Source organism: Pseudophryne corroboree, chromosome 4, assembly GCF_028390025.1.
Source record: "Pseudophryne corroboree isolate aPseCor3 chromosome 4, aPseCor3.hap2, whole genome shotgun sequence".
Classification (NCBI taxonomy): Eukaryota; Metazoa; Chordata; class Amphibia; order Anura; family Myobatrachidae; genus Pseudophryne; species Pseudophryne corroboree.
Window position 1 is genome coordinate 196279924 of NC_086447.1, and position 21822 is coordinate 196301745.

The 21822-nt window shown below is 47.6% G+C and overlaps 1 protein-coding gene across 6 annotated transcripts in view; it reads left to right on the forward strand.

The window, feature by feature from the left end:
* Positions 1-17905, forward strand: part of ARHGEF4 (Rho guanine nucleotide exchange factor 4) — a 443120-nt gene extending 425215 nt beyond the window's left edge. For all 6 annotated transcript variants that reach the window (XM_063915709.1, XM_063915712.1, XM_063915710.1 and 3 more), the window contains 4 exons: positions 9623-9754; positions 9961-10204; positions 12493-12570; positions 16526-17905. In XM_063915709.1, the coding sequence (XP_063771779.1) occupies positions 9623-9754; positions 9961-10204; positions 12493-12570; positions 16526-16683 (612 nt within the window). In that variant the 3' untranslated portion in view covers positions 16684-17905. The remainder of the gene's footprint in view (positions 1-9622; positions 9755-9960; positions 10205-12492; positions 12571-16525) is intronic.
* Positions 17906-21822: the final 3917 nt, after the last annotated feature.

The window sequence follows — 21822 nt, forward strand, 5'->3', positions numbered from 1 at the left end:
CGGACGCGTCCTCACTTTCTGCCTAAGGTGGTTTCAGCGTTTCACCTGAACCAGCCTATTGTGATGCCTGCGGCTACTAGCGATTTGGAGGATTCCAAGTTGCTGGACGTTGTCAGAGCATTGAAAATATATATTTCATGTCAAGGCCCATTCCACAAGGAAGGTGGGCTCATCTTGGGCGGCTGCCCGAGGGGTCTCGGCATTACAACTCTGCCGAGCAGCTACGTGGTCAGGGGAGAACACGTTTGTAAAATTCTACAAATTTGATACCCTGGCTAAGGAGGACCTGGAGTTCTCTCATTCGGTGCTGCAGAGTCATCCGCACTCTCCCGCCCGTTTGGGAGCTTTGGTATAATCCCCATGGTCCTGACGAGTCCCAGCATCCACTAGGACGTCAGAGAAAATAAGATTTTACTTACCGATAAATCTATTTCTCGTAGTCCGTAGTGGATGCTGGGCGCCCATCCCAAGTGCGGATTGTCTGCAATACTTGTACATAGTTATTGTTACAAAAAAATCGGGTTGTTATTGTTGTGAGCCGTCTGTTCAGAGGCTCCTACGTTTGTCATACTGTTAACTGGGTTCAGATCACAAGTTGTACGGTGTGATTGGTGTAGCTGGTATGAGTCTTACCCGGGATTCAAAATCCTTCCTTATTGTGTACGCTCGTCCGGGCACAGTATCCTAACTGAGGCTTGGAGGAGGGTCATAGGGGGAGGAGCCAGTACACACCACCTAGTGGTCAAACTTTAAAATTTTGTGCCCTGTCTCCTGCGGAGCCGCTATTCCCCATGGTCCTGACGGAGTCCCAGCATCCACTACGGACTACGAGAAATAGATTTATCGGTAAGTAAAATCTTATTTTCTCTTACGTCCTAGAGGATGCTGGGATCCACATTAGTACCATGGGGTATAGACGGGTCCACCAGGAGCCATGGGCACTTTAAGAGTTTAACAGTGTGGGCTGGCTCCTCCCTCTGTGCCCTCCTACCAGACTCAGTTTAGAAAGTGTGCCCGGTGGAGCCAGTCACAGCTCGGGGAGCTCCTAGAGCTTTTCTGGTTTTATTATTTTTTAAAGAGATGTTAGGCACAGGGAGGCTGCTGGCAACAACCTCCCTGCTTTGTGGGACTTAGGGGGGGGGGGGGGAGTAGTGTCCAACCCTTGAGGTTCATGGCCACTATCTCCGCTGACAGGACACTGAGCTTCTGAGGGTGATGATTGCAAGCCCCTGAGGCGACCGCTCGCTTCCGCAGCATGCCGCCACCCCCTAACAGAGCAAGAAGATCGCGGTGGTGAGTAGGACACCGGTGACCCGACAAGCAGGGAGCCAGTGAGAATGGCGGCATCAAGTTAGGAGCGCAGCGCTGACGCTGCGCTCCGGAGGGCTCAGAGGCAGACAGTGCAGCGCTGTGAGGGGCGCCCTGGGCCAGAGTAAGAGGGTGGCATTGCAGTGTAGTGCCTGCTGCCATGCAGGTGTAGACTCACTACTCACCAGGCGCCGCACTCTCTCACCTTCAGGTCACGGAGTCTTCGACGGACCTGGAACCTTCGGATTGGACCCGGGGGGAAGGAGATTGCTGAGTGCCGTTCCTATTAACTGTGGACCGAAGCGCCCTCCGAAACAGAGAAAAATAGCTTTCGGGCTAGGTGAAGGTCATCCTGGGCGCACAGCCTCAGAGCCCGAATTTCACCTATCGGTACTCTCGCACCAGGTGTAAATTCAACCTTGCACCTGCGTGCAAGGTTCACCGTTCGCCCTGAAGGAAGGGAGACAAATAGGGACAAACACACACCGATAGGGACACACAGACCGAGGTGTTACTCACCGTTGTCAGTCTTGCACTGCAATCTTCCTCTCTCTTACAGGTCCCTGTAAGGAGGCAACCAAACAGCCGTGCAAGGCCTAACTCTATCCTGATGTAACACCACTACACTAACTACAACGTCAGGGCCCTCAAACTAGCCCTGTGTGTGTGGTGCGACAAAAATAAACAAACTATAGACAACCTAGGCCCTGCACGGAAACAACATACTGTACATCACAAATATCGCAGTACAAGGTTAAACGGTGCTGTCCCTTTAAATCCCTAAGTACAACATACTGTACATCACAAATATTGCAGTACAAGGTTAAACGGTGCTGTCCCTTTAAATCCCTACCTGCTCTCTTGGGGGGGGGGGGGGGGGGGGGGGGGGAGAGCGGGGCACCGTACAGTCTACCCACCTCCTGTACACTTTCATATATGGGGCTCAGGCCAAGCAGGCCTGCCTACCTATACACCTCAGGGTGGCCTGGACCTAGTGCCCAGTGCCACCTTTATTCACGTTGGGGGGTGGGGGGGGACCACTTATTGACTGGGCCTAGCGCCGCTAATTGCACACAGGCCAGAAGCCTGACATCACCCACGGGCCTAGCGCCCGCCTAACTTGGGGCCCGTTGGGTGACCTGGGCCTAGTGCCCAGGGTCACCTTATATACCCGACTTAAGCACTTTATCTAGGACCTAATGCCCTCTAATATGGCTCAGGCCTAATGCCTGCAATTGTCCCACGGGCCTAGTGCCCGGCTAATAGGGGCCACAGGCCCGACTATATGTGACCACGGGCCTAGTGCCCGCCTGCTGTGCCACAGGCCTGTGGCCTGACTGTGCCCACGGGCCTAATGCCCGAACACCCGGTGGTCTAGGGAGGAGAGAAAAGCGGGGGGGGTGACAGGCGCCCTCACCGAGGGCCTACCTGTACCGATGGGAGAGGCACCAGGGGGGAGCTTCGTTAGCTCTTTCGCTTCCCACCCGTGGTGACCTCTCCAGCGCTCCTCTTCACTCTTCTGCTGCTGGCCCGTCCTGGCCAGCGGCGCCACCGTCGCCTCTCCGCGTCCAGCCGCCGCTGGACATCTTCTCCCAGGAGCCCAGCGTCTTCTGGCCTCTTCCGCGGCCTCAGGAACTCCCTCCGCGACGTCCTCTTCCTCCTGGCGCCGCCCGACTCTTCGGCGCGGCTTCTTCTATCTTCTGCTCCCGTCCGGCGTCTGACGTCACATGCCGAGTCCTGTGACGCGGCGAGCGCTGATTGGCTCACCGCGCCCTCTTCTGATTGGCCGGCGCCCTGTGAGCCGTGATTGGCTCGCGCACGGCGCCGGGTTTTAAATCCTGCGGGCGGCGCTTCTCATTGGCGGCCAAATTGGCGCCAAGTTTAAAGCGCCGCTGCCGTGCCGCTGCCCAACGCCGCTTACTGACAGGCGCTGGGGACAGACACACTGCCCCAGAGCCGGCCACCACTGTGCTCTGCAGGGGACGCAGATCCCCTGCACCCTGCCATTCTGATGTGCCCTGGGACACAGGGCACATCTCTACACCAGCGCTATACCTTACAAACTGGTCACTAGCTTTCAGGGACTCTGTCTACTGCCAGCGTTTATTACCTCAGGCCAGTATAAAGATTTAAAAGTGCGGGAAGAAGCGCCATTACAAGGGTGCGGAGCTTCTCCTCAAAGCGGATCCAGCACTCTTCAGCGCCATTTTTTCCCTGCAGATCAAACACAGACACGCTGACAGGGAGCGCTGACCCTCCACATCACTCCAGCTATCCTGTACGGTACCAGGGGGTGTAGAAGGGGGGAGAATGTTTTATTTACAACATTAACTGAGTAATCTATTAAGGTTTCCCAGACAGCGCCAGGCTCTTATTGTTATAACTGCCTACTGGGTGCTGTGTGTGCTGGCTCCTGAACTCTGTGTCTCTCTGAAGGTACTTGGGGGAAACTGTGTCTGACATTTTCCTGTGTGTGTATGTTATATATCTCACATTACAATGTCCAGGGACTCTGTGTCTTGTGCTACAGAGTATGTATCTTCTCCAGAGGAGTCTATTCCATGTACTCAGTAATGCAATATACTGTCTCAGCCTTCTGAATCCGAACCCCAGTGGGTGGCTTCTATTAAGGGGATGATATTCCAGATATCATCTAGGATAGTTCATTGTGAGACTGAAACACAGGTTTTAAAACAATCTGTAGAGGTTATATTGTATTCAACTCCCACTACCTCATCTAAATCCCCTGGTATATGCCCCCAAAAGTGTGCTCTTGCCCAAATAATGCAAGTCGACGCAGATACCGACTCTGATACAGGGGACGGTGATGGGGATATACTGAGTGGGGAGGCCTCCCTTGCTAAGGGGGTGTAGCTCATGATTGAGGCTATACGGGACGTTTTACACATTACTGACAAAGCTCCTTAACAGGTCGAGGAGGCTTATTTTACGGACAATAAGAAAGTCTCCCTTACCTTCACTGTCTAAGGAATTAACGCATTATTTGAGAAATCCTGGGAAATCCTGGGAAAACCTGGAGAAAAAAATCCAAATCCCAAAGAGGGTTCTTGATGCCTTTCCTTTCCCTGAAGAGGATATAAAAAAGTGGGAAAAGCCCCCTATAGCAGATGCTTCTATATCCATATTGTCTAAAAAGGTGGTTTTACCTGTCCCCGGCAGACCGCAAGATTGAGACTACGCTCAAATCCATATACACTGCATCAGGAGTGGCACTAAGGCCCACTATCGCTTGTGCATGGATTTCTAAAGCCATAGTAAAGTGGTCAGGCACGTTACTAGAGGATTTAGATACTGTGGACAAAAGTGACATTGAAATGTTTTTACGTCACATACAGGATTCTGCAGGTTTCATGGTGGAGGCCATGAAGGACCTTGGTAATCTGGACATCTTCCATGGCTGTCTCGGCACGCAGGAGACTCTGGCTGTGCCAATGGACTGCGGATGCGGAATCCAAGAAGAGTGTGGAGAACCTACCCTTCACAGGTCAGGCTCTATTTGGGGAGGCTTTGGATGTGTGGATCTCCACGGCAACCGCGGGTAAGTCAACCTTCCTTCCCTCAGCCACTCCGACGGCAAAGAAGTCTTTTTCTAAGTCTACCATGTAGTCCTTTCGGACCGCAAAGGTTAAGAAGTCCAAAGCCTCTTCCACCTTCTTCAGAAGTAGTCGGGGAAAATCCAGAAAACCTGCACCGACAGATTCCCAGGAACAGAAACCGGCTTCTGTTTCCTCAAAATCCTCAGTATGACGGTGGATCTCCCAGCCTGGAGATCGGACAGGTGGGAGCTCATCTGTGAAATTTCAGTCAGGTCTGGGTGTCCTCACGCCTGGACCCCTGGGTGCAAGATATTGTATCCCAGAGGTACAGACTGGAGTTTCAAGAACTCCCACCTTCACATCGGGCTTACCAGCTTTGCTGACAGAAAGGGCCATCCTGCAGGAAGCCATTAAAAAATTGGAAAAGGCAAATGTCATTGTTCCAGTTCCACCTTATCTGGTAAACTAGGGTTTTTACTCTAGGGTTTTAATTCGTGGTAACGAAACCGGATGCTTTAGTCAGACCAACATTGAACCTCAAATCGTTAAATCCTTATTTGAGGAAATTCACGTTCAAGATGTAATCTCTGAGGGCAGTGATCTCCGGTCTGGAGGAGGGGGAATTCCTGGTATCACTGGATATCACGGATGCGTTCCTTCACATTCCAATTTGGCCGCCACACCAGGCGTATCTCAGATTTGCTCTGTTGGACTGTCACTATCAGTTCCAAGCGCTGCCATTCGGCCTATATACGGCACCGAGGGTGTTCACCAAGGTAATGGCAGAGATGATGCTACTCCTCCGCAAGCAGGGAGTGAACATAATTCCATATCTGGACGATCTGATAAAAGCGTCATCCAGGGAGAAAATTGTTACAGTCCATTGTTCTCACAACTCGACTACTCAAGGATCATGGGTTGATCCTGAATCTTCCAAAGTCACATTTGGAGCCAACAAGGAGATTGTCTTTCCTAGGGATGATCCTCGACACAGAAGTGCAGAGGGTAGTTCTACCGGTGGAGAAAGCGTTGGTGATACAGAAAATGATCCGGGAGGTCTTGAAGGCTGCCCGGGTATCGGTTCATCAGTGCATTCGCCTTCTGGGGAAGATAGTGGCCTCCTACGAGGCTCTACAGTACGGAGGATTTCATACACGGTCCTTCCAACTGGATCTCCTGGACAAGGGTCGAGATCTCACCTACACATGCACCAGAGAATTCGTCTGTCGCCTTCTACAAGCGGCACATCTTCTGCAAGATCAGGCCATTTAGGTGCAGTCGGACAATGTAACGACGGTAGCCTACATAAACTGTCAAGGCGTAACGAAGAGCAGAGCTGCAATGGAAGAGGTATCAAAGATCCTTCTCTGGGCAGAAAAGTACGCAATGGCGCTGTCAGCAATCTTCATTCTGGGAGTGGACAACTGGGAAGCGGACTTCCTCAGCAGGCACAATCTCCATCCTGGAGAGTGGGGACTCCACCCCGAGGTGTTCGCAGAGGTGACAAGTCTTTGGGGCATCCCTCAAATAGACATGATGGCTTCCCTCCTTAACAAGGAGCTTTGCAGGTACTCTTCCAGGTCAAGAGACCCACAGGCAGTGGCAGTGGATGCACTGGTAACTCCGTGGATCTTCCAGTCGGTGTATGTGTTTCCTCCACTTCCACTCATCCCAAAGATTCTAAAACGTATAAAAAGAACAAGAGTTCAGGCGATTCTCATTGCTCCAGACTGGCCAAGACGAGCTTGGAACGCGGATCTTCTGGAGTTACTGCTGGAAGATCCGAGGCCTCTTACTCTTCGAGAGGACCTTCACAACAGGGGCCGTTCACTTTTCAAGACTTACAGCGGCTTCGTTTGACGGCATGGAGGTTGAACGCCTGATCTTAGTTTGGAAAGCATTCCAAACAAGGTTATTCCTACCCTGATCCAGGCTAGGAAAGGAGTAACGTCTAAACGTTACCATCGCATTTGGAAAAAGTATGTGTCTTGGTGTGATCTAAGAAGTTTCCTACGGTGGAGTTTCTCCTCTTCCTGCAAGCAGGTGTGGATGTGGGCCTGCGTTTGGGCTCCATAAAGGTCCAAATTTTGGCCTTGTCCATTTGCTTCCAGAAACAATTGGCTTCCTGCCCTGAGGTTCAGATTTCCATGAAAGGGGTCCTGCACATCCAGCCTCCCTTTGTGCCTCCTACGGCACCTTGGGATCTTAACGTGGTGTTGCAGTTCCTGCAGTCGGATTGGTTCGAGCCTCTACAAGAGGTCGAGGTCAAGTTTCTCACTTGGAATGCGGCCACACTGTTTGCATTGGCATCTGCTAGGCGTGTGTCTGAACTGGGGGCTTTGTCTTATAAGAGCCCATACTTAATTTTCCATGAAGATAGAGCTGAGCTCCGGACGCGTCAGCAGTTTCTTCCTAAGGTTGTGTCGGCTTTTCATATCAATCAACCTATTGTCCTATTGTGGTGCCAGTGGCTACTGACTCCTCAGTTACCTCAAAGTGCTTGGATGTTGTGAAGGCTTTGAAGATTTATGTGAAGAGAACTTCTCATCACAGAAAATCGGACTCTCTGTTTGTCCTATATGCTCCCAATCAGATTGGGTGTCCTGCTTCTAAGCAGACGATTTCTCGCTGGATCAGGTTCACTATCCAGCATGCTTATTCTACGGCAGGATAGGCCCACTCTACTCGTAAGGTGGCTTCTTCCTGGGTGGCTGCCCGGGGTGTTTCGGCTTTACAGCTTTGCCGAGCGGCTACTTGGTCAGGGTCGAACACGTTTGCCAAGTTCTACAAGTTTGATACTTTGGCCTGAGAGGACCTACAGTTTGGTCATTCAGTTTTGCAGGAGCCTCCGCGCTTTCCCTCTCGTACTGGGAGCTTTGGTACATCCCCATGGTACTAATGTGGACCCCAGCATCCTCTAGGACGTAAGAGAAAATAGGATTTTAATTACCTACCGGTAAATCCTTTTCTCGTAGTCCGTAGAGGATGCATTCTCCTGCTATAAGTTACTTACGTTCAGTACGGCCTTGTTACTTGGTTAAGTGCTGCATTGTTACTTGCTTAAGTACTGTTGTTCAGCTGCCGCTGACTTGTTCAAGCTGGTTTGCCTTGTTATGTGTGAGCTGGTGTGAATCTCACCACTATCTGTGTATTTCCTTCTCTCGAAGTATGTCCGTCTCCTCTGGCACAGTTTCTAGACTGAGTCTTGTAGGAGGGGCATAGAGGGAGGAGCCATCCCACACTGTTAAACTCTTAAAGTTCCCACGGCTTCTGGTGGACCAGTCTATACCCCATGGCACTAATGTGGACCCCAGCATCCTCTACGGACTACGAGAAAAGGATTTACCGGTAGGTAATTAAAATCCTATTTTTGTGTATATTCATGGATCTCTATATTAATGATTGTCATGTGTTTTCTTTACCCATGCCTGATTTTGTTATTGTTATTTTATGCTTATGTGCTCCAAAAGAGGTAGCGGAGAAGGCATGAGGAGATGGGGTCAAGGTGGGAGGAGGAAAGACCGAATTAGGGTCATGACTTCCTCTCCATAAACAGTAGAAAAATAAGTTAGAGTTGGTGAGATGGATGGGGCTAGGGTGGGAAGGGAGGAGGGGAGTGCTGAGGCTCTGGTGGGATGTGATGTCCTGACGTATGGAGTACATTTTGACATAGTCAAGGGCAGAGAGTGAGCAGGGTGGTGGGAAGAGGAGGGAGTTGAAGGTGGTGAAGAGAAGTCTGGGGCTTGAAGACTGGGAGGAGATGAGGTTTTTAAAATACAACTGTTTAGAGAAGGAAAGGGCAGCACTATAGGATTTAGAGCATACATTTGAAATGTAGGTAGTCAGCCTTAGAGTGTGATTATCTACACTGTCGCTCGGCATGTGTGAACACTTTTGCAGGTATCAAGTGCATTTTGAATATCGGGGTTGAGGTGTGGATCTGCGAGGGAAGATAGTGATCGCGGGAGTAACAGAGTCAAGAGCAGAAGTAAGAGGCATTTAAGAGAGAGAATAGGGTAGGTAAGTGAATCGAGTAGGGAGGATAAGGATGCAGCATATAACAAATGACTGCTCTTTGCCTATAGACAACTTCTATCTAGTAGTTATATGTAAAGTCAGTTACGAACAGAATGTAATGACATACAGCTTGTTTTTAAGAATAGGTTTTGTAAGTCCTTTGCTATTTGCACGAGTTATTACCTTATCCATTTATTCCCTTATCCATTATAGTAATTTCACCAGTTATACACACCCTTCTGAATTTTTATGTTAATTGTGTGTAGACCTTTTGCATTCTGGCGCAAACAATTAAAGAAAATAATACAATGTGGTAATTTGCAAATTGTGTGTGTGGTTTAGGCATTGTACATCTATAAACCCAGAGTTACACTGGGTACACACATTCCCGATCCTCATCTGATCAGGTTAAATGCTCCCGATCAGCCAAGTACTGTGTAGTCAATGTGACCACCTGTGACCAGGACACCCTGAGCTAGAAATACCCCAGTCTGTATGGATCTTCTATGGGATGGGAAGGTTGGCTGTACATCACATAAGATGCAACATACTGCTCCCGACTGTTGCATATGCATTGTAAGCCATTTACTGGCTAATTCTCCTACATTGGGGTTGCGTACACATGTATATAATCCTCGGGCCAGACAGCCAATATCAGTTAATCGGCCCAATAATTTTATAGGTGTGTACTGTAATTTCTTATTTTCTATGACTCTTATCTCCCGTCTACTTATTACCAGGGGGAAGATATACTCACGAGAAGCTCAGAACTCATCCATTCTGGTGAATTAACCAAGTTCTCCCAGCTTCAATCAAAGGGGCAACAACGGATATTTTTTCTCTTTGATCACCAAATTGTATACTGTAAAAAGGTATTTTTTTATGCACTGTTTTCTATTAATATGCATTCATCTGAACGGATAGTATTAATGTTGTATATATTGAATTAGGTATTATTAAGAGATACAAGGTCTGCAGGTAGATAGACCATAATAAAAGAATGATGAAGTTTTACACCTATAATAATCCTGTAATACATATTAGAGACACCACTTATCTCTTGCTCTGAAACTCTTAGGATATCCTCCGACGTGACATTTTATATTACAAAGGAAAGATCAACATGGATGAAATGGAAGTAATTAATGTAGAGGACGGTAAAGACAAAGACTTTAACATTACTATGAAGAATGCATTCAAGCTGCAGAGCAGAGTCTCTGAGGAGTTTCACCTATTCCTTGCCAAAAAACCGGAGCAGAAGCAGCGCTGGTTACAGGCATTTGAGGAAGAAAGGAAACAAGTCCTTCAGGATGAGCAAACAGGTAATATAGTACTGCACTCAGCCCCCAGAGTATACTGTATATACCATTTCCTAACTCAGTGGAGGTTTTCATGTTACCGCAGACCGGAACTACAAATGTATGGTACTCTTAAGTTGCATTTATTGTAGCTTTGCAGAATACAAAATACATCTTATACACCTTTATCTCTGTGAAGTTTGGAAAATAAAATATATCTTATACACGTTATATAAAGTTTATATAAAACACATGGAAATTGATTGTTGATCAACTTCTCTTACTAAAGGTCAGAAAATTCAGAGAACAGTACTAACCGCATAAGATTTAGGCAACCTGTGGCTCTCAGCAACTGTACTATGGATCTACAGTCCAGGTCCACAACACACAGGGAACCAGGAACTGGCTCACTTTTTCCTAAATTAGTCTAAATCTAAAATAAGTTCTTATGCTCATTGGTAACTTTTGTATGAGGAATATCTGTATCACAATCTATGGGTGTTGTCATTTGCTGTGGGTGTTGGCCCAATGTGCTGCTAGTGGTTGATAGGATAACCTCAGTGGTGTGAAACCATTTGCAAGGAAACCATCAATGGTTTGCCCGCCGATGGTCACCGCCTTCTTTAGTGTTTAGTGAGTTGCAGGCCAATCGGCCTGGGGGCGTTGCTTTGCATATGACGGGTGAAGCTATCATCCGGGTGTGGTACATCTACATGCATTAGGTATACAGTCATTAGGTCAATCCCATATGGTCGACAGGCACTAGGTCGACATTGACAAAATTAAAGATTGACATATGAAAGGATGACATTGGAAAAAGTCGACATGTACAAATGGTCAGCAGGATCAAAAGGTCAACATGACAATGGTCGAAACACTTTTTATGCATTTTTGGGGTTAGTTTTGGCAACTGGGACCACCAGTTGCCTAAACAATTATTCAAACGCACCCCCTCGCAAGCTCGCTTCGCTAATTGTGCTTCAGGCACTGCATCTCGCTTCGCTTCACTCGCCACAAGGTTACTAAAGGTTATGATTTGGGACTTGGATAGCAAAGGAACGAAAAAGTAAAAAAACATGAAAACCCCCCAAAAACAAGTGCTGACCATATGTGTGTCAACAATTGTTATGTCAACAATATGAACCTGTCAACCTTTTCTAGTGTCAACCTTTCATATGTTGACCTTTTGTCTATGTCAACCTTTTGTCCATGTCAATCTTGTGTCTGTCGACCATGTGGGGTAGACCTAATGACTGTCGACCAATAGTCCGGATCCCCTATGCTCCATGTCCTGACACCATGGAGAAAAAAAAATAATAAAAATTGGTAGCTCTCTAGCATTGATGGCAGGAAACAATCTGGTTCTTTCCCATCGATGATAAAAGCAGTTACCGTTGGTCATAGACCATCAATGATTTCAAATCATTGATGGTCGATGGCCACCCCTAAGTGAGACACAGTCATTGTCAGGGGCAGGGCAGAGGTTAGTAGAGGTTCCAGGGTAGAACACAAACCAAAGTTCAGGGTCATGAACTGACAGATATGGTTAAAATTGACTGGGTCAGTAACGACTCGGGAACAAGTCAGATCCATAATGGGTAATAGATAAGCACATAGCCCAGTGGTTCCCAAACTCGGTCCTCGAGGCACCCAAACAGTCCAAGTTTTAAGGATATCCATGGCCTTGTACAGATAGTTAAATCCAACTGACTAAAGTACTAATTTAGTCACCTGTGCTTTAGCATGGATAACCTTTAAACCTGGACTGTTAGGGTGCCTTGAGTTCAGAGTTTTGAAACATCTGACATAGGCAACAGTAGTAGAATAGAAGTTGATGTGTGACCACAAGCTCAGAATTCAACTTCATCAGTAGCAAGGACATTGGACCACATAATGCTGCCGAGAACCATATGTTCCTTTCTAAAAGAGGAGGGATATTTCTTTGTTAGCGCTGTATGTATCTGATCTTTCTTGCTGAAGCATGTGCTTGTTGGAGTCTTTGGGGCATATGTAATAGGGTGCAAGGTTGCTGGAGGTGTGGTATGCCGGCCGATCTCAGACGTTTTTTTAAAAGGGCAATCATTTACAAGGCAAAATCATGCCTTGTAAATGATTACTGCTTTCTAAAAACGTCCAAGATCACCAATCTCTGGAAAACTCGGACCCTATTACATATGCCCCTTTATGTTATTGATTATATTCACTAAATAATTCCTTGTATTCCTATCCTGAGCATTTATGTTTTATACATGACTCTAAATGGCACATTGTGGCATAATATTATCAGAGGTAACACTTATCTGTTATTTTAGGCTTTAGCATTAGTGAGACACAAAGAAAGCAGGCGATGATTAATGCCAACAAGCCACGCAGTATGGTAAAACCAAAAGGTGAGTGTCATAACAGACTCTAGTGCTTTCCTCCAAGCCAGTGTGTTCCACTGAGGCACCAACAGGATAGCATTGCTCTGTATTTTATCCTACAGTACCTTAATAGGCTTCACCAATAATTGAATCTTACATTTTGTAATAGTCCCCTTCCCTGTAATTGCTGCATCATATTCAAGAATGATATATAACAAAGTATCTATCTATCTATCTACACGCACACACAAAATATACAGATTTTCCTTTTGGTTCAATAAATAAAGCATATTACAGTCCATTTAACGTTACAGCAGCCATTCTGCAGATTTTCTGGTTACATAGCCTTGTAGGCTTATATCAGTGGGCCAAATGTAAGCATTTAGGTATTTGTAGGTATTTGAGCATCTCCATCAGCCCACGTGTATACCGGGCAGGGCCGGCTCCAGGCCTACTAGCACCCTGAGCGAAAACATGTAAAAGCGCGCCCCCCCCCCCCCCCCCCCCCCCCCCCCATTCCAGGAAAAGTGGGTGTGGCCTCTTTGGAAAGTGGGCGTGGCCTCAAAACTTCATATTATTAGACTATAAATAAATATGTTTTCACACCCCCTCTACGCACACAATTAGCAGCCTTACACATAACAGACACAGTAGTGTTCCTTACACACAATGTCTCCAGTATAGTGTCAGATACACATAATGTCTCCAGTATAGTGCCAGATACACAATGTGCAGTGCCAGATAGACATGATATGCCCCCCAGCAGTGCCAGCTACACACAATATGCCCCCCAGCAGTGCCAGCTACACGATACTGTTCACTTTTTAGGGCAGGGAGGGCACATTTTTAAGTTAGGAGGGCAAAATGATGTACATACTGTAATGCTTGGTGCTCATCTACCTACATAGTAAAGCATGGACAGTGCGCGCCGAAGGCGCGCATCAAAAATTTAGGGGCGTTGCTTTGTGGGGAAGGTGCGTGGCCACATAATAGTGGCAATTCGCATTACACCACACAGTAGTGCAGTTAATACACACTGCACCAGGTAGAACCTCCTAGACACTGTGCGCCAGGCAGAGCACGTTAGACACTTTGCGCCAGGCAGAGCATGTTAGACACTTTGCGCCAGGCAGAGCACGTTAGACACTTTGCGCCAGGCAAAGCACGTTAGACACTTTGCGCCAGGCAAAGCACGTTAGACACTTTGCCTAGCTACAGACGCCTAGCGGGAACACTACATGATATGCTCCCCAGCCGTGCCAGCTACACATGACATGCCCCCCAGCAGTGCCAGCAACACATGACATGCCCCCCAGCAATGCCAGATACATAAATGGCCACACAGTGCCAGATATGTAGATACAGAAATGCCCCCACAGTGCTAGATAAATGTCCCCACAGTGCCAGATAAATGCCCCCACAGTGCCAGATAAATGCCCCCACAGTGCCAAAATGTCCCCACAGTGCCAGATAAATGCCCCCACAGTGCCAGATAAATGCCCACAGTGCCAGATAAATGTCCCCACACTGCCAGATAAATGCCCCCACAGTGCCAGATAAATGTCCCCACAGTGCCAGATAAATGCCCCCACAGTGCCAGATAAATGTCCCCACAGTGCCAGGTAAATGCCCCCACAGTGCCAGATAAATGCCCCCAGTGCCACAGTGCCAGATAAATGCCCCCACAGTGCCAGGTAAATGCCCCCACAGTGCCAGATAAACGCCCCCACAGTGCCAGATAAATGCCCCCAGAGTGCCATCCATAAATGATTCACTCAGCCGCCCCCCCACAAAAACCTGCGGCGTTGGAGGGGGAGGAGTACTGCTGTCCGGGTGCGGCAGTGCAGGTCCGGGTGCGGGGGGGCTGGCGGGCGGCCAGGAAGCCTCCAAGTCCAAGGCGCTTGAGTGCGCTGTGCGCGCTGCGCCGGCATCTGTTAGACACCGGCGCCGCTCAGCGCGTATAGCGCACTCAAGTCACACGATGCTGCAGAGCAGGGCCGGCTCCATGTTCGAATATGGTGGCGCCAGCGCGCGGCGCCCATTAAGGGTGGCGCCCTGCGCGGCCGCTCTATTCGAACATGCCTAGAGCCGGCCCTGATACCGGGCCTTGTGTACAGACATTGTCCAATATTGGTGTTGAACGGAATCACTTAATTTTATTTTTCATCAACACTAGAACTCATTCATCTAACTTCAATAATACATAATACAGTATAACATGCATTAGCATACATTGGCAGTAGTGTCTACAACAATAGTTGCAGCTGCTATCGCATTGTGTACAACTAAGAATCAGGTCATTAGCATACCTCCCAACATGACCCTCTCCAGGAGGGACACAATGCTCTGCTTCTGGGCTTTTCTCTTAATTTATGATCGCGGACACCTGTTTTGAACAGGTTAATGGATAAGAAAGGTGTTTCAGCACAGGTGATTGCAAACATAAATTAAGAGAAAAGTCCAGAAGCAGAGCATTGTGTCCCTCCTGGAGAGGGTCATGTTGGGAGGTATGCGATTAGTTGTAGCTGCTATTGCATTGTGTACAACTAAAGGGGGGTACTCACGGAGCGATATTCTAAGCAATCTGACTAGATTGCTTAGAATATAAGCCTGATCGCTCCGTGTGTAGCCCTTACAGCGATAGCGATGCGCAGCCCCGCGCATCGCTATCGCTGCTGCTAGATTGGCCTGCCGTGCAGGCCATAAGAATCAGCCCATTAGTTGCAGCTGCTATTGCATTGCATACAACTAAAGATGGGCATACACTATACAATTATCTGGTAGACAATCTGTGGTTGGAATGAAAACCTGGTAATGGATGAGAGCAACTGACAATCGATCATTTCCTTCCAAACATTGGAAAATGGACAAAACCTGTCGTTTATACAAATTGGTTAAATCATGGACAGGTTATGTCCATTTTCCAGTGTTTGGAAGGAAATGATTGATTGTCAGTTACTATCATCCATTACCAGGTTTTCATTCCAACCACAGATTATGTGCCAGATAATTGTATAGTGTATGCCCATTTTAAATGTCAGGCCATTCGTTGCAGCTGCTATTGCATTGTGTACAACTAATGGGCCCTACACATTTAAAGATCCGCCGCCGAGCTGCCCGACGGCGGATACGGCCGACCTGGCAGCGGGAGGCAGTGACGGGGGGGAGTGAAGAAACTTCACTCCCCCCATCACCCGGCTCCATAGCAGTGCAGGCAAATATGGACGAGATCGTCCATATTAGCCTGCATGCACAGCTGACAGGGCAACAGCGAAGAACGAGCGAGGGGCCGCGCATCATTCATCGCTGGTGCCTCCACACTGCACGATATGAACGTTATCTCGTTCAATAATGAACAAGATCGTTCATATCTTTGAGGAAGATCGGCCAGTGTGTAGGGCCTATAAGAATCAGAACATTAGTTGCAGCTGCTATTGCATTGTGTACAACTAAGAATCAAGCCGTTAGTTGCAGCTGTTATTGCATTGTGTACAACTAAGAATCAGTCCATTAGTTAGTGGAGCAGTAAAGTGAATTGTGAGTATCCTGGTCAGAACACATGATCTATGTAAGATGGCCATGTCATCCTATTGATAACAATCATTCTGATTGGGATGGGAAAATAAGTCCGTTCATGATCACAAATAATTTTTTCAAATATCTTCAATACTGATGGTCTCTCGACACTTTTACCTCCATATTTAGAAAAGATAATAGGAGCCCTTTTATCTAAGACGATGTATATTTTAGGATGTGTTGTCCTTTAAGTAAACGTAGCCTCTTACGGTCTTCCTCTGCCCAGCTGAGACATTCTCCTCCCTCACACATTCCTCCAACCTCTCTACACAATAGCTGGCCTCACAATGGTGGAGCTGATGAATATGCAATAAGGAGGGTTTTTTTTGTCTGTTGAAAATATTCTTATAAAAAGACAGACAGGAATATAGTTCTGATATAAACCTGCTTTATTTTTATTTTCCAGCCATGAACAGGACATACTATGATTTCTGGATGAGGCAGAAACATCCCACATTGCCTTCCAACCTCCCCCAGCAACAAGTATTCATGCTTGCTGAGCCCAAGCGCAAACCCTCTAATTTCTGGCAGAACATCAGCAGGCTGACTCCTTTCCGAAAATAAAGGATCACTTTGTGTTCTGCTCTTGCATCCTGTACAAAGAAAGCACTTTACCAACAGTTGACAAAGTGCCTGTGCCTGGGACTCCTACTTTTCCCTTCTACGGGACATGGCGCTGGCTGGTACATTATTCTATATTTATTTTTTAGAAAGAATTGGACATATTTTACATGTTTGTTGTTGCTGCCTCCGCCCAGGTGAAGTGACCCATCGGGGAAATGACACATCCGGGAAGTGACCCATCTGGGAAATGACCCATCCGGGAAGTGTTCTAGTTTTACTCTGGATTTTATTATTTTCTTTGCTCCGTAATGTACTGTACTTTTGGCGATGTTTAGCGGATGAATATTTTATGAACTGTCATTGAAACTATACATTCAAAACTCAAATCCGAGTGATAAGAAGATATTAATGCCCTTAATTAAGGTGCTGACAGTGCTGTGCTGAACAGAACTATATGTAGGTCAGGCCTGTGACTCTCTATATGCTGAAAGTGAGCAGGTTGCCTTTGTCTATAATAGATCTGAGCATAACCACAAATGCCGAAATGGCTTTCTGAGCAAGTTAATGAGTAGCTTAGATACTGATCCACCCTGCAGTGGTTCTATGTATGCCATTATCTCCTAACCAATATCCCAGGCTCTTATGACCTGCAAATTGTGTATTGAGTTTTGCTCTCTGATATCCAAAGTGTCTTTTGTCCTTCTATCTAGATTTGAGAGCTGCCATACTTATTGCTGTCTGAAAATGATAGGTCTTTGCACGAGTGATGTTGATCCATAAATTGTTTACATTAAGCAGGTAAAGGTACCGTTCCCACCATTTGTTGCATGAGGAATCCTTTGTTCATATTACAAGAGCTCACATGACCAAGTGGTGCCAATCAGAATCTACTGCTCCCAAACTTTTGTGTATACCTATACACAAGTAAAACAACACTGTGCCTAAATTAAAACTGCAGCACCAGTGGCATGTCATGCCCAAGTGCATCCTTCCAAATGCCTCTGTCCCTGCAGTAAAGGTAGTAATATTCCCCTAGCATATTTTTCTGTTTTCTAAACTTTTTTGTACTTATTAACATATACTTTATTTATGAGAAATAACATTTATGATGTACTTTTAATCCTTTGTGTAATTACGCCTTGTGTGTGTTATTAATCCTTGCCTGTTTTTGAATCTGTATGTTATATACAGATATGAAATAAAATTGCCTTACATAGTACAATGGTTCAAGTCAAAGAACAACAAAAATGCTTTGCTGCTCTTCTCATGTATGAAGATCTACAATTTACTAAAAAATCATAGAGGCATCAGTGTGTGATACAGAGCAAAGGGACATGTTTATGGCTTATTGATGCATTGTAATAGAAGTAAGGAGCTGCCGCGAAAGGCATTTACAGTACAGTAAGCACTCAGGCTGGGAAGTACCACTCCCTACTGTGCTAAAATCATGTCATCTGTGGCTCAACAAGTTCATTTATTTGCAGTATGGGCAACTGCTTCTGTGGGGTACTAGTTATTAATGGCTAGTCGCATGCCTCTCACATAGGCTGAGCCGGGTAAGGACCAGAGTCATGCAGAGTTGCACAAATGCCTGTCTCTTGTTTCCATTTTGTTTAAAATCGACATTTCCATTCTACATATGCATGCCAACATGTTTTCCGCCTTATGCTTGGAGAGGCGGAAAGGGGAAGGATTCGGACAGCAGGCATCGACCAAGAACACTTCACATAATTGTGACTGAAGTAGGCCTGGACACAGATGCGTATGCACCAATCGGAGGACATATCCTGAAAGCGTTGGGGGGCTGGCACAGTGAGATACTATGATTATTGATGATGATGACGATAAGCATATACACATATAAAAGTTGATATAGCAATAAATCACGTCAGACCTTTTCCACCTTTAATGTGGCCTTGAAACCAGCAAAATGCAAGAGTAAAATAAGTTATAAAAAAGAAATGAAAATAAAAACACAGCAATAGCCTGGTTTGATAGGTGTGCACGGAGCACGCCCAGAGACAGAACTAGACAATTAGGTGCCCTGTGTGAGACAGAGCATTGGTGATTCCGCCCGCACATCATATTTTGATATTACTGATAGTCTGTAGCACTGGAGGGGCAGTGGCCAACAATACAAAGCTGCTGCACAGGTAGAATAAGGGACTGGGTACATTTTAAAGCAGTGAGCTGCCACCTCAACCTTGTGGAACATAAAAGAGAGTCTGCTGAGCACAACTGCATGTGAGGATGAGAGTTGTGTGTAAGGGGGCACATTGTCAGTGTGTATGTGTAGGGGCCGATGAAAATGAGATTTATGGTAAGAACTTACCGTTGTTAAATCTCTTTCTGCGAGGTACACTGGGCTCCACAAGGAAGTAACATCGGGATGTAGAGTAGGATCTTGATCCGAGGCACCAACAGGCTCAAAGCTTCCCAAGATGCACAGCGCCGCCTCCTCTATAACCCCGCCTCCATGCCAGAGAGCTCAGTTTAGTTAACCAGCCCAATGCAGTAGCAGGTACCAGAGACAACCGCTCGTAGCCAATTACACCACACACCACGGGAGAGGGTGTCAGCGGCCATGCCAATACCAACCCAAAAAAGCTAAGTGCGTCAGGGTGGGCGCACTGTAGCGGGCACAAGAACCCGGCGTCCAAAGGAGGCATCCTGGGAAGCGGCAGTATCAAAGGCATAGAACCTAATAAACGTGTTCCTCGAGGACCACGTAGGCTCCTTGCACAATTGTTCAAGGGTCGCACCACGATGGGCCGCCCAAGAAGGTCCAACCGACCGAGAAGAATGGGCTTTGATGGTAGCAGGAACCGGACGACCAGCCTGTACATAAGCATGTGCAATTACCATTCTAATCCATCTGGCCAAAGTCTGCTTAGAAGCGGGCCAGCCACATTTGTGAAAACCAAACCACACAAAAAGGAGAATTGGATTTCCTAACGGAGGAAGTTCTCTTCACATAGATACGGAGAGCCCGTACCACATCCAAAGACCGCTCTTTAAAAGACAACTCAGGAGAATTAAAGGCTGGAACCACAATCTCCTGGTTAAGGTGGAAAGAAGACACCACCTTGGGTAAATAACCTGGGCGCGTCCGAAGAACGGCCCGGTCACGGTGAAAAATCAAACAGGGGGCCTTATAGGATAAGGCACCCAAGTCCGATACCCTTCTAGCTGAAGCAATAGCCAGCTAAAACAACACCTTAAGAGATAGCCACTTAAGGTCAGCAGAGGTAAGAGGCTCAAACGGAGACTCTTGTAAGGCCTCCAAGACCACCGACAGATCCCAAGGGGCCACGGGTGGCACATAAGGAGGCTGAATCCTCAGCACATACTGAGTGAATGTATGAACATCAGGTAGGGTAGCGATATTTCTCTGAAACCAAACACGACAAGGCCGAGATGTGAACCTTGAGGGAGGCCAGACGCAGGCCTAAATCCAGGCCTTGTTGCAGAAAGGCCAATAGTTTGGCCGTACTAAACTTGAAAACGTTATGATTGTGAGACGCACACCAAGTAAAGTAAGCATTCCAGACCCTATGGTATATCCGAGCAGAAGCCGGCTTACGGGCCTTCAACATAGTTTGAACGACCGCCTCAGAAAAACCCTTGGCCCTCAGGACGGAAGCTTCAAGAGCCATGCCGTCAAAGCCAGACGGGCCAAATCCTTGTAAACACAAGGGCCCTGCACGAGGAGGTCTGGTCGTTGTGGAAGTAGAAGGGAGCGATCCAACGAGAGGACCTGGAGATCGGAGAACCAGTGCCGCCTGGGCCACGCTGGAGCGACCAGAAGTAGGTTTCCTCCTTCTTGCTTGAACTTCCGTATCACTCTGGGCAGGAGGGACACCGGAGGGAACACATACGGCAGCCGAAAGTTCGACGGGATTGACAGAGCATCCACGAACGCTGCTTGAGGATCCCTTGTCCTTGCTCCAAAGACCAGAACCTTGTGATTGTGTCGAGACGCCATCAGGTCCACATCTGGGAGACCCCACTTGTCCACGAGAAGTTGAAACTCCTCTGGGATGTAGGCCCCATTCTCCTGCGACTGAGATAGTCCGCCTCCCAGTTCAGAACACCCGGAATGAACACTGCTGATATGGCCGGCAGATGGCGTTCTGCCCACTGAAGAATCCTTGATACTTCCCTCATTGCCATGCGGCTTCGAGTGCCGCCCTGATGATTGATGTATGCCACCGTGGTGGCGTTGTCCGATTGTACTTGAACAGGTCTGTTCTGTATCAGATGCTGGACCATTGTCAACGCATTGAACACTGCCCGCAGTTCCAGAATGTTTATCGGGAGTAGAAACTCCTCCTTGGTCCACCGACCCTGGAGAGAGTGTTGTTCGAACACCGCGCCCCAACCTCTCAGACTCTGCATCCGTCGTCAGCAGGACCCAGTTGGATATCCAGAAGGGACGGCCCCTGCTCAATCGTTGGTCCTGAAGCCACCAGCTCAGTGACAGATGGACCTCCGGAGATAGGGAGATCATGTGAGATCTGATCTGGTGAGGCAGGCCGTCCCACTTGGACAGAATCAACTTCTGCAGAGGGCGAGAATGGAATTGAGCATACTCCACCATGTCGAAAGCCGACACCATGAGACCTAGCACTTGCATCGCCGAATGAATCGACACTTGCGGACGAGATAGGAAGCATCGGATCTTGTCCTGAAGCTTCAGGACTTTCTCCTAAGACATGAAACAACCGCTGGTTGTGGGTGTCCAATAACGCTCCCAGGTGTATCATGCTCCGAGCCGGAACCAGGGAGGATTTCTTCCAGTTGATCAGCCATCCGTGGGCTTTCATGCACTGGATCGTCAAATCGAGATGACACAGGAAAAGTTCTGGGGAACTTGCGAGGATCAACAAATCATCTAGGTATGGTAGTATCCTGACCCCTTGACGGCGTAGCATGGCCGTCATGACCGCCATAACCTTGGTGAAGACTCGCGGAGCCGTGGTCAAACCAAAAGGTAACGCCCGAAATTGGTAATGAAGGTTGCCCACTGCAAACCGCAGGTACTGGTGATGAGATACCGCAATAGGAATATGTAGGTAGGCATCCTGTATGTCCAGGGAGACCATATAGTCCCCAGGCTCCATGGCCAGAACAAGAGCA